The following is a 12848-nucleotide window of genomic DNA, read 5'->3' on the forward strand; positions in this document are numbered from 1 at the left end:
ATTCTATTTAAGAGCTGGCTTGGAAAAAAAAATAGCTTCATGTTAAATAAGGAAAAATGGCAAACAAACCAAATTGCATCATGCTTTGTATTTTAAAGTCTTTTCCCGAGCCAGGCACAACAGGGCAAGCCTGTAATTCCAGTACCTGGGAGGCTGAGACAAGAGGAATCACAGGTTTAAGGCCAGCCTCAGCAACTTAGCAAGACCCTGTTTCAGGAAAAATAATAATAATAAAAAGGGCTGATGGTATAGCTCAGAGGCAGAACACCTCCAGAACCCCTCAAAAATAAGTTTTCAGCCAGCGTGGTGGCTCACGCTTGTAATCCCCACAATTGGGAGGCTGAGACAGGAGGATCACATAGGTTTGAAGCCAGCCTCAGCTACTTAGTGAGGCTCTCAGTAATTTAGTGAGAGCCTGTTTCCAAATAAAATATAAAATAGGTCTGGGAGTATAGCCTGGAGGTAGAAAGCCCCTGTATTCCACGCCCAGTACCACCAAAAAATAAAATATACAAAAATAAGTTTCCTTCTAAATTAATCCAATTCCCCCATTTATTTCAATTTAAAATACATATTATCAAATGCCTATAGCTACTCATTCAACATACAACATGGCCCAGCAATTAAAGTCATCTAAGCTCAAAATCAAGAAGAAATTTAAGAGCTAATCTAAAGGCAAAAACTGCAATTTACCCAGGCATGGTGGTACATACCTGTCAGTACTTGGGAGGCTATAACAGGAGGATCACAGATGTAAGGCCAACCTCTGCAACTTAGTAAGATCATTTAAAAAATAAATAAAAAAATAAAAAGGGCTGGGGGTATAACTCATGAGTTCTAGCTCTTGCTATTTTTTCAATCCTTAGAATCAAAAAATATATATACATATAATAAATTATATAATATGTATAAATTACACACACACACACACACACACACACACATATACGGCTGAGGATATAGATCAAAGCTAGAATGCCCTTGGGTTTAATCACCAGTACTACAAACAATCCTGCAATTTGTTTCTTCAAAAATAACTGAGTAATTTTCATAGTTATTGATGCAGAAATTCATGTATTAACTACAGGCAAACACTTATTTTCTGTGACCCTAATTTGCAGAACATCGAGAAAAAAATGACCAGGAGCAGCAACACTGATGCATCACGCGGATACCGCTGCAGACCCTGCAGACCCCTGGTAAATTCATGACATCTTAGCAGCATACAGGAACCCCGCCAACCACGATCCACACCGGCCCCATCTCATTTCCCTTCCTAAAATCAACATAACAGGACAAGGGCTGACATCACTTACATTGTCTCCTCCTCCTCCTGGCTAAGTAAATGGGACCGATTCAGCCAACGAAGTTCATGACCACAAGGTGCAGGATAGTGCTGGCAAAGAGGAAATCAGCAAAGGCCCGCTCTGGGGAGATGCCTTGGAAATCTGCTTTGTTCTGTGGGTTGATCTGTATTCTCAGGCACACTGTAGAAGAAGCGAAACACAAAAATCATTATCTCAAAGTATAAAACAAATATGACTGCTTCTGAACACAAACATCCCATGAGACAACAATTCCAATCAACAGAAATGAATGCACATGCACATCACAGCAGTGACACCTGTAACAGCCAGAAACGGGAAAACAATCTTAACATCTATCAACAGTGAAAAGGACAGTGAAAGCACATTTCATGACAGAGGACTACACAGCACTGAAATGGAACTTCCACTATACACGATATGGATGAATTCCACAACACAAGCCAGACATAAATGCTGCCTGATTCCATATATAAAATACATATATATATAGCTTAAATCCAAGCAAAAAATATGTAGTAATATAAGCCAGGATTTTTATCTTTAATGGCACAAGTGGAAGTGACCAGGAAGATATAAGGAGCCTTCTAGATAGGGTGCTAGATTTTTTTTTTTTTTTTTTGCAGTACTGAGGATGGAAACCAGGGGCATTCTACCTCTGAGCTACACCCCCAGCATGATTCTGTATTTTGAAACAGTCTCAATGAGTTGCAAAGAACCTCAATAAGTAGCTGAGGCTGTCCACGAACTGCGTTCCTTCTGTCTCAGCCTCCCAAATGCTGAGATTAAAAGCATGCACCTGCCGGGCGTGGTGGCGCACACTTGTAATCCCCGTGCTTGGGAGGCAGAGACAGGAGGATCGCGCAGGTTCGAAGGCAGCCGCGCACGCTGGCTTAGGAGACCCTGTTTCCAAATAAAAATGTAAAAATAGGTCTGGGAGTGTAGCTCGGAGGTAGAAGGGCTTCCAGAAACCCCAGTACCACCAAAAAAAATTAAAAAATAAAAATAAAAGCATGCACCACCATGCCTGGCCTGGGTACGATACTTAAATGCTCTATATTTTAATCTGGGTAGTGGTTACATTAGTGAGTTTAAAGTCATCAAGTTGTACACTTAAAGTTATATCTTCAACTGTTTGTTAAAAGTTAAAGTGAAGCCAGGCGTGATGGCACATGCTTGTAATCCTAGCATTTGGAAGGCTGAGACCAGAGGATCACGGTTCGTGGACAACGTCAGCTACTTAGTGAGGCCCTTTGCAACTCAATGAGACCCATTTCAAAATAAAGAATAAAAAATAGGAAGCCGGGCGTAGTGGCGCACGCTTATAATCCCAGCATTCAGGAGGCTGAGACCAGAGGATCATAGTTCGTGGACAGCCTCAGCTACTTAGTGAGACCCTCTGCAACTCAGTGAGACCCAGTTTCATAATCAAGAATAAATAGGCCAGGGGGTGTAGCTTGGAGGTCAAATGTCCCTGGGTTCTATCCCCAGTACCACACACAATAAAAGTTAAAGTGAAAAAAAAATTAACTTCACTAAGTTTCGCTAAAAACCAATGGCGTACTCAGAGGGAAAAAAAAATATATAACCAAAATACCTTAAGAACTCTCTTATCTCCTGATTTAAAAGTTTCTAATTATATCTAGATGGGGATATAGCTGAGGTAATAACAAAAATGCTAGGCTGAATGACAGTTATAAAAATATGAATTATTTTCTGGCTGAGCGTGGTGGTGCACACTTGTAATCCCGGTACTTGGGAGGCTGACACAGGAGGATCGGGTTTTCAGCCAGCCCCAGCTACTTAGTGAGACCCTCTGCAACTTAGTGAGACCCTGTTTCAAAAAAAAAGAATAAAATAAAGGGCTGGAAATGTAGCTCAGAGGTAGACTGCCCTTGGAGTTCAATCTCCAGTACCACACACAAAAAATTATTATTATTTTCTAATAGGATATATATGTAATGGACAGTAGAGATTATAAATATAATTGCTCATTCATGAGGACTTCCTAATTGTATATAAACTACCTTTCTACCTTTGATCTAAAATTCTAGCACCTGTTTATTCATCTCAAATAAAGCAGGAAGCCAGGCATGGTGGTGCACATCTATAACCCCAGTACCTGGGTGGCTGAGACAGGAAGACTGCAGGTTCAAGTCCAGGCTCAGCAACTCAGCGAGACCCTCAGCAACATCCTCTTTCAAAATGAAAAGGGCTGGGGTGTAACTTGGAGGGAGAATGCCCTGGCTTCAATGCCCAGTACATAAAAAAGGGCAGGGCAGGAGACATACGCTGTATCACTCTTGCGGGAGAACTCTCCACTGCCATATTTATATACCCTTGAGCATCAACCCGGCACATTAGCACGGTCACCACTGATGTGAAAAGGAAGCTCCAAGAGCACACTTTCCCAAAATGCCTTCATGCCTACAGTGCATTATTACACTACTTAAGAAAAATCAAATTTGCTTCAGGCGCTATCACACCCATTCCACCACTAAGAGAAAGCAAAGAACTGAAATCTAATCCAAAGGCCAGAAAACTACCAGACTAGTTCTCCAGAGTCCATCACCATAGCAACAGTTTTCATTATGCTTAAACATGTAAATACTGTGAAAGCGCCACTGATCTTTCCAGGCACCCGGACGCTTCAAAACACGAAGGACGCTGACTGAAGCAAGGACAACCATTCAAATACTGCTGAGGGAAGTACAAGTTGGTTCAGCCATTTGGGAGAGCAACGGCAAGATCCATTAATATCTAAAATGTTTTTACATTTGACTAAAGAATGCATCTTACAGAGCATTCTATCAGCACGTTTGTAAAGTTAGGGAACAAAAATGAAAACAGTCCACGTGCCACTCAGGGGATTGGTTAATCATGCTACAGACACACAATGAAACCCTGTGCACTTATCCAAAAGAATAAGGTAAGGTCTCTATGCTGACAGTAAAGCTACCCATTTTTACTAAGTGAAAAAAGCCATACGAATTATTCCATTCCATTTTTCTTTTAAAAAATATTTTATTTATATTTAATGACATATAATTAGCTTGTCACTTGTTTTAGTTGGAATCTAGAAAAAAATCTGGAGAAACAGATTCTAAACTCTTCAGGGTGGTTCCAGGGTAGAGAACAGAGGGTACAGTACTGTGAAATGTGGGGGAAATGTGAAAGGACAAAAGAAACACTCCCTACGACACGGTGGGTAGGTGAGGAACTGAGGCTGTTCAAGTGCCTCTGACGAGAACGTAAGAATCAGAAATCCACAAGGACAGGTACGACCTGAGAGTGGCAGGATGTGGCTCTGCTGAGAGAGGCATGCTCACCACTTACAGGACCTGATCAGCCACCCCCAGGAGGAGAATCACACATCTTCTAGAGCCTGTGTTACTGATAAAGGTGTCACATCCCTCAGACGCACTAGGAACAAAAAAAGTGTGTCCCTGCTCAAAGAGCTCTTCCACAAATGAGCTGCAGCGTCTCTCTGAGCACTTCCAAAAATGGAAATTTACTACCTCCAGAGGCAGCCTGTTCTGTTTTAGCAGTTCTAATTTAATCTATCTCCCTAAACGTTCATTCATTCAGCAAAATATTTACAGAGCATCTACAAGTCATGCATGTCCCAGGTGTAAGGAATGAATATAGCACAGAACAAGCAGTAAGAACCTGGCTCCCAAGGAACTTATAAGTCTAGAGAGAGAGACATGTAACAAACGTTATACATTATAAGTAAATGAACAAGGAAATATCAAGTAGTGATATGTATTATGAAGAAAATAAAACATGATAATGCAACACTGGAAAACTGTTTTTATTCAGTGGTCACAGAAGGCCTCTTTAAGAAAGTGATCCTTAAGACCAATATTTGGAAGATAAAGGACCAACTGTGTAAAGATCTGAGGACAGAGAATTCCAGATAGTAAAAAGTCTTGCAATGTTCAACACATAACAAGTCAGACTAACCAGACAGTAGTGGTCAGGAGAAGACAAATCCTGTAGGGCTTTGGAGACCTCACAGCAGTCTGGATTTAGTGCTAAGGGCAGCTGAACAGTACTTCAGAGGTTTAGTAGTCGAATAACATAATTTACCCTTCTTTAGAATGCTAGAGCTGCAATGTGAAAAAATGGTTTGCAAGGTTAAAGAAGAGGAATGACTTGGAAGCCAAAGAGCAGGGGTAATAATATTTAAATGGACAGAGGTGAAGATACAAGCTATCCTTTGCAGAAGACAAGACTGTGGAGGAAATGGATGTCAAAGGCAAGAAAATCCAAGGGATCAGGGAAACATCCTAAATATTTAGTTTCAATAACTCACAGTGCCAACACCATGTACTGGCTGATAACAAGGCATATGGCTGGAAAGGAAGGTTCCACTTGGGACACATTAATTCGAAGGACATTGCAGACATCAAGAGATGTCAAGGTGGCAACTGGATTTACTGATTTGGAATGCAGGTATACAGGTGTTATTTAAACTCACCTCTGGCAAGAAATACAAGTGAAGGGATCTGGAACCATGCTCTCAGACACACAATTAAGCACAAACAGTAGGAAGGAAAACCCAATGAGGTGAGGAGGAGCAGGCAGGAGAGTGTCATCAAAGCTTTGAGAAGCAAGTATTTCATTCAGAAGGAAGCACCAACTGTGTTAAATGCTAACCATTGCTGAGCAGCCAGGTAAGGTGGGGCTGATGACCATGAGGCCTGGCAACATGGCAAGAGCCACTTCAGGGGTGGCAGGGAGAGAGCAGCCCCACCAGCGGTGAAGGAATGAGAGGGAAGGGAGAAAGCAGAAACAGTGACCAGAACGTTTTTCCAAGAAATTCTTTGAAAGTGGAGAGAAAATGGAATGAAAGCTAGAGGGAGGGCTGAGGTCAAACGACAGTCTTGGAGCATGTTGGAATGATGAGAATGATGTAGTAGAGAGATGAACGATGCGGAATGGAGGAGTCATCGCAGAAGCGCGTCCCTCAGAAACAGAAGACTGAATCCTCTCTCTGCACAAGTGAAGAGCTGGCCAGGGACAGGAAAAGGACACATCGTCCAGGTACCGAGGCAGGTGGGCTGCTGTGACTCAGCAGAAGATGAAGGGATGCCTGTCTACTTCTTTTTTATTATGTGAAAAATAAAACAAGATCGCTAACTGAGAATATAGGAAAAGAAGAAATTTTTTAAAAAAAGAATGAAAAGTTATGAAGCAAATTTTGGGAAAATGATATTAGGGAAGAATTACTGTCGAAGCCCTGTGCGGGGTAGGGCGCCCTCTGTGTTCCTATTCTCACCAAAATTTCTCCATTGACACTATATCCACAGCTACTGGTATGAATCTCCCACTATATTATAAACTCTTTGAAAATGGAGGCCACATCTGTGTGCTTCGTGGTTGAATCCCCAGCACCTTGGAAGAGACCCTAGCACGTAACTGTTCAGTAGCCTTTATTATATGCACACTCACAATGTAACGTAAATAATGTTAAGTGCTGAGGATTCAGCCTGCCTTCCAGGGCTCACCTTCCAGAGGGAAAACGAGCCTCACAGCAAGTACAGTGCAGCACAAAAGTCCCATCTCCTTCCCTCCTTCCTTCTCTCTCCCCTCTTTTACATCCTCCCTTCCTCCCTCCTTTCCTCCCTCCCTCTCCCCCCCCCACACACAAACACACACACACAAGTGAAACAGGAACACAGAAGACCTAGATCTGCTGGCGAGTCAGGAAAGGGTTCCAAGAGAAGAAGCACTTGAGCTAAAAGATTCAAGAAGTGAATGAAATTTGAAGATAGCCAAATAAAGGTAAAATAATAGCTCGAAACATCACAAATTGTTCAGAAAATTACTTGTAAATAATGCTAGAGCACAAAGTGCAGGGGCAAGAGATGAAGCTGGAGATATCAGAGATGCCAAAGCATAAAAGAACCTGTATCGCTGGTCACGGTTGCACATTCCTTTAATCCCAGTGCTTGGGAGGCTGCAACAGGAGGATCCTAGGTTTGAGATCAGCCTTGGCAATTTGGTGAAATCTTTAGCAACCTAGTGAAACCCTGTTTTAAAATAAAAAATAGCTGAGCGAGGTAGCACACACTTGTAATACCAGCATCTGGGAGGCTGAGACAAGAGAATTGCGGTTCACAGACAGCCTCCGCTACTTAGTGAGGCCCTTTGCAACTCAGTGAGTTCCTGTTTCAAAATAAAGAATAAAAAATAGGGCTGGGGGGGGGTGTAGCTCAGAGGTACAATGGCCCTAGGTTCCATCCCCAGTACCTCAAAAATAAAATAAAAAATAAAAGGCTGGGGTTTAGCTTAGAAGTAGACCATACCTGGGTTCAACTCCCAGTACCAGAAAAATAAATAAATAAATAAATAAATAAATAAATAAATAAATAAAATAAGGAAGGGAAAGAAGGAGGGAAAGAGGGAGGGAGGGAAGAAGGGAGGAAGGAAGGAAGGAAAGGCACTGCACCAAAATAGAAACTTCCAAATTCCCTGGATGGCAGTATAGGAGATAGGATTAAGAGGATTAAGACCCACAAATCTGATGGACAGTTCCAAAAGAAATGCTGCACCCTAGTCCACACAACCTAATACCTCCCTTGATAGAAAACTCTGCACTGGGTCTCCTCGCCTTACTATAAACTAAGGGCAACAAAATTATTTCCCCCAAAAAAGCCAAAATGCCTTAAAAGCTGATTTTAGGGCTGGTAACATAGCTCAGATGTAGAACACTCGCTTAGCATGCATAAGGCCCTGGGTTTGATTCCCCAGGGCTGGGACTGGCTTCCAAGACCTTATTTTAAGGACACCCTTACTATTTTCCACTTATACCTCCTAAATAGCACTTTAAATGAACAGAGATTTCCGTTAGGTAAAAAAGGAAACTAAAAGGGCTGCCAACTCTGGAATGTTACTCTAAAAAAGGAACAGATGTCCTCTAAATATATCTAACCATAAGATAAATAGTAAGCTGCTGAAGATGTTTGAAAATTGTCTCAAAGAAATACAGTCAAACTCCAAGGCTCTTTCAAAGCATACTATACTATACTCTACTGAATACAAATATTCAATATAGAATAGCATATACTCTACTGTACACTATAATAGTCTATGCTAAAAGTATATAAATATGTGTGTGTGTGTGTATATGTGTGTGTGTGTGTGTGTGTGTGTGTGTGTGTGTGTGTGTGTATCCCTCAGTGGCAATTTTCTACTTCTTGTACCTTCCTGAAAACAGGAGTAAGTCAGCCAGGCGTAGTAGCACATGCTTGTAATCCCAGTACTTGGGAGGCTGAGATCACAGTTCGCAACCAGCCTCAGATTCTTAGTGAGGTCTTTCGCAATTTAGTGAGACCCTGCTTCAAAATAAAGAATAAAAAATAACAGAGCTGAGGGTATAGCTCAGAGGTAGAATGCCCCAGGTTTAATCCCCAGCGCTGAAGAGGAAAAAAAAAGAAAAAAAAGAGTAAGTCTCCCAGCCATGAGGGAATGGAGCACACTACTTTCATACCATTAGGCCCAAACAATAGGTGAGCTTTTTTTTAAGTGTTGTAGCATTTTAAATTCGTTTAAAATGTACTATTCAATTTCCAAAGAGCATATGCTAAATTAACTCAAATTCAAAAGAGCATATGCTAAATTAACCCAATTTCCAAAGAGCATAAGCTAAATTAACCCTTGATAGAGAAAAACAAAAGAGCCTAGCCCAGTGGCACACACCTGTAATCCCAGTTCTTGGGAGGCTGAGACAGAGGGTCCCAGGTTTGATGACAGCCTCAGCAACTTGTTTCAGATCAAAAGTAAAATAGGGCTGGGGGTTTAGTGTTGAGTTCAATCCCCAGCTTTCCCCTATACATATACATACACACTACCAAAAGACAGTGGATCGGACTAAAGAACTTCCAATTTATCTTATATACTAATACCAATTTCAAACCTCGCAGACAAAGAAAATTTTTTTCTCAGATGCTCTTCTATTACCTACAATCCAAACTTTTTGGCCTACACTCAAAGCTCCAGCATCTAGCATTTAATTTTTCAAAACCACTCATAATCTTTTACAGTAACCTTTTCTCCAGCCAAACTGGCTTTCTCCCTTCTCTTCTGACAAAACAAACAAACAAAAAAAAGTCAGAAGCCCCAACACCACAAAGCAGCACAGATTTCCTTTCTCAATTATCAGGACAAAAGATACATATCAAAATGTCAAATTTCCCATTAAAACCAGTTTCCAGACAATGATTTAGGCTAGCAAAGGAAGTAGAATTTAGTAAACTCAATACTGCCAAAAGAAATGCGACTATCTTTCTGTAGCAACAATGAACTGTCATGAATCCCTTTCCTGTTCTCTTCCAAAGCCATTTTTATTTCTCTAGTCTTATTACCTATTATCTAACAAATTTGGAAATCTGAATCTCTCATATCAACCTCACAACTTTCCCTAAGCATTATCTTAAATAACAAGCCATCTAGTTCCCACCAAAGAGGAGAGTCTGCCAATTTAATTTTAGTCTCAATAGGCTCAAAAACAGGGCTTGGTATAAGAAATTCGGCTCAAAAAACTTCTCACCAGGCATGGTGGTCAATGCCTATAACTCCAGTACTAGGGAGGCTGAGACAGAAGAACCAGAGATTTGAGGCCAGTCTCAGCAACTTAATGAGACCCTGTTTCAAAAACATAAAAACAAGCCGGGCATGGTGGCGCACGCTTGTAATCCTCGTGCTTGGGAGGCTGAGACAGAAGGATTGCAGAGGTTTGAAGCCAGCCTCAGCTATTTAGTGAGGCTCTCAGCAACTTAGTGAGACCCTGTTTCCAAATAAAAATATAAAATAGGTCTGGGAGTATAGCCTAGAGGTAGAAAGCCTCTGGGTTCCACCCCCAGTACCATAAAAAACCTTCTGGACTCATCACACTATGTCCACTCTTCAGCAAACTGTTCTTTTCCATGTGGCCTTGAAAAGTCATTCTTAACCCTAATTTAGGCTTATGAAGCCAGGGTAACTTCAGCATGAAGACTGTTTTAAAAATTGGCTTTCAAGCCAGGCATGGTGACGCACACTTGTAATCCCAGCATTTGGGATGCTGAGACAGGAGGATCGTGGTTTGAGGACAGCCTCAGCTACTTGGTGAGGCCCTCTGCAGCTCAGTGAGACCCTGTTTCAAAATAAAGAATAAAAAATCGGGCTACGAGTATAGCTCAGAGGTAGAATGCCCCTGGGTTCCCTCCCCAGTACTACAATAAATAAATAAATAAATAAATAAATAAATAAATAATCACTCTCATCTTTAAAAAAAAAAAAACTGAGTTTCAGGCTTCACCCTGTTATTACTCTTCCACACCTGGAGACAAAAAACATCAAACAAAATTAATCAGAGGTTCTCATCAAGGTTTCTTCTCCTGCTTAGCTAATAAAATCCTTAGACATGAACAGTACATATAGCAAAGACATGTATCAGATCATGCTGAGGATGGTAGCATATCCTGAAGGCTAGGATGTAGGATGCTCCCACAGGACAAGTCTAGGACAAAACTCAAAGCTAGCCTAGACTACTTAGTGAGGCTCTCAGCAACTTAGTGAGACCCTGTTTCCAAATAAAATATAAAATAGGTCTGGGAGTATATCCCAGAGATACAAAGCCCCTGAGTTCCATCCCTAGTACCACAGAAAAAATAAATAAGTAAATGAATAAATATCCAATCAACAGGCTAATTCTGCAACTCCTGTTCTGGCAAGCACACAGGCCATCAAATTCTGAGGAAGTAAAAGTATCTCTGGTGTGAACTGAATGTGGTGGCACCCACTTGTAATTCTACTTTTGGGAGGCTGAGACAGGAGTATTGCAAGTTCAATGCCAGGCTCAGCAACTTAGGGACCCTATTTCAAACTAAAAATAAAACAGGGTTGAGGGTGTAGCTCAGAAGTAGAATGCCCCTGAATGCAATTCCCAGTACCACAAAAAAAAGAAAAAAAAAGTATCTTTGGTGCGTCTGCACGAGCAATATAAGTGCAGATGATACATTCTATAGATTTATACCTTTAAACAGGGTACCACTATAAATGAAGTTTCTGGACAATTCTTTTGTGTGTGTGTGTGGTACTGGGGGTTGAACATTCCAAGTACTGCGATGACAAGCGTGCATCACCACACCCGGCTAGTGTTTGGACAATTCTAACATTGTATTTTGTCTGTGCCCCAATCAGGTTACAAATCCTTTGAGGACAAGGATATAGCTAATGAATGTCCAAAGCATTTAACCATAATAACTTGTATTCAACTCAAAACACAATTGATGGTCTGATGATGATCACGTTGAAAAGAAAACATAAATTCTGGCATGTTTTCAAAGTAGGGAGCTACATCAATAACTGGAACTGCCCATGTTGTGGCCCCATATAAACTGGACTGGCTAATACCAAGCCTGTTCTCAGTTTTTGTTAAATCCTGTTGTGCAAGGAAGACCAGATACTAGCAAAAATGAAGACAATTCTTATTAATTATGGCATTCTACAAGGTTATCCAGTGTTGGGAATTAGAAAAAGCCAACACAAAATTGTGTGAATAAAATTGAGTTCGAGATAATGAAATAAATAGGATGGCTTCAAGCAGGAGCAGCTAGTTGCCAAAATCAAGTAGGGAATGTCTCCCTCCACAAACCAAGGTCTCATATCATATTCCTTACACTTTCACTGAAATCTTTCACTAGGGATTATGTAGATTGCTAGTGATAAAGCCAAGATGGGATGATTAAGGATTGGGTTTTTCACTTGTCTACTTTAAAGTTGTATAAAAGCTAAGTCAAAACTGGAATGGGTTTTCCCCTGGACCAATATGAAGTGCAGATCACCAGGCTGAGCAACAACATGACGGTTTCTTTAGATGCTCCGTTCCAGCTCCTGGGCACCTGTTTGGAATGAGGGAAGTGACAACTTTTCTGAGCTTCTATTTTCCCATTCATAAGAAAAGTACCACAAAGGCTCTTCCAAACCTTTACAGGGCAGTGGTCTGGTACAAAATAGTGACGAGTGCTGTGAGAACTAAGCTGAGCACTAAAGTAAGACATTTTTGTTGCGATTACGTATAGAACCATTACCCGCTAGGATGAAGCTCCCCACACAAGAGATGAAGCCCGAGAGGAAAGAGTTGAAGGGGAAGGTCCCCACGAGGAGACAGTAACCGAACTGCAGCGCCCCGGTCAGCAGTATATACAGGAGATACGCGTCCAGCAACTTCAGCCGCTGCGGAGTAGAGCTCAAGTACTCCTCCAGGAAGCGCGAGATGACCGACACTACTGACGCCGACATGACTACAAGCGGGGCACTCTGGCGGCGCTCCCCGAATTCGACGTCCACAACGGATGAAGGGTTTGCGCAGGCGCGCGGCGCTGACCTAGCTCCGCCCCCCGCGGCGTGAGGTTCTGCGCAGGCGTGTAAGCCCGCCCAGGCGCGCCACAACTAGCGCGCAGACGCAGACTGCATCCGCAGACTGCGAACTACCGCCAGAGGGAGTGACTGCGCCTGCGCAATGGGTCTGTC

At 41.8% G+C, this 12848-nt stretch overlaps 1 protein-coding gene across 1 annotated transcript; it reads right to left on the bottom strand.

The window, feature by feature from the left end:
- Positions 1-1356: 1356 nt before the first annotated feature.
- DAD1 (defender against cell death 1) lies at positions 1357-12617 on the bottom strand (the record flags this gene model as incomplete). The annotated part of the gene is made up of 2 exons (XM_080706957.1): positions 1357-1487; positions 12407-12617. The coding sequence occupies 2 exons, from the start codon at positions 12615-12617 to the stop codon at positions 1357-1359; spliced, it is 342 nt and encodes a 113-aa protein (XP_080563083.1).
- Between the last annotated feature and the right edge of the window lie 231 nt (positions 12618-12848).

The sequence above is a fragment of the Muscardinus avellanarius genome (assembly GCF_963383645.1).
Source record: "Muscardinus avellanarius genome assembly, chromosome: 12".
In the NCBI taxonomy this organism is placed as follows: domain Eukaryota; kingdom Metazoa; phylum Chordata; class Mammalia; order Rodentia; family Gliridae; genus Muscardinus; species Muscardinus avellanarius.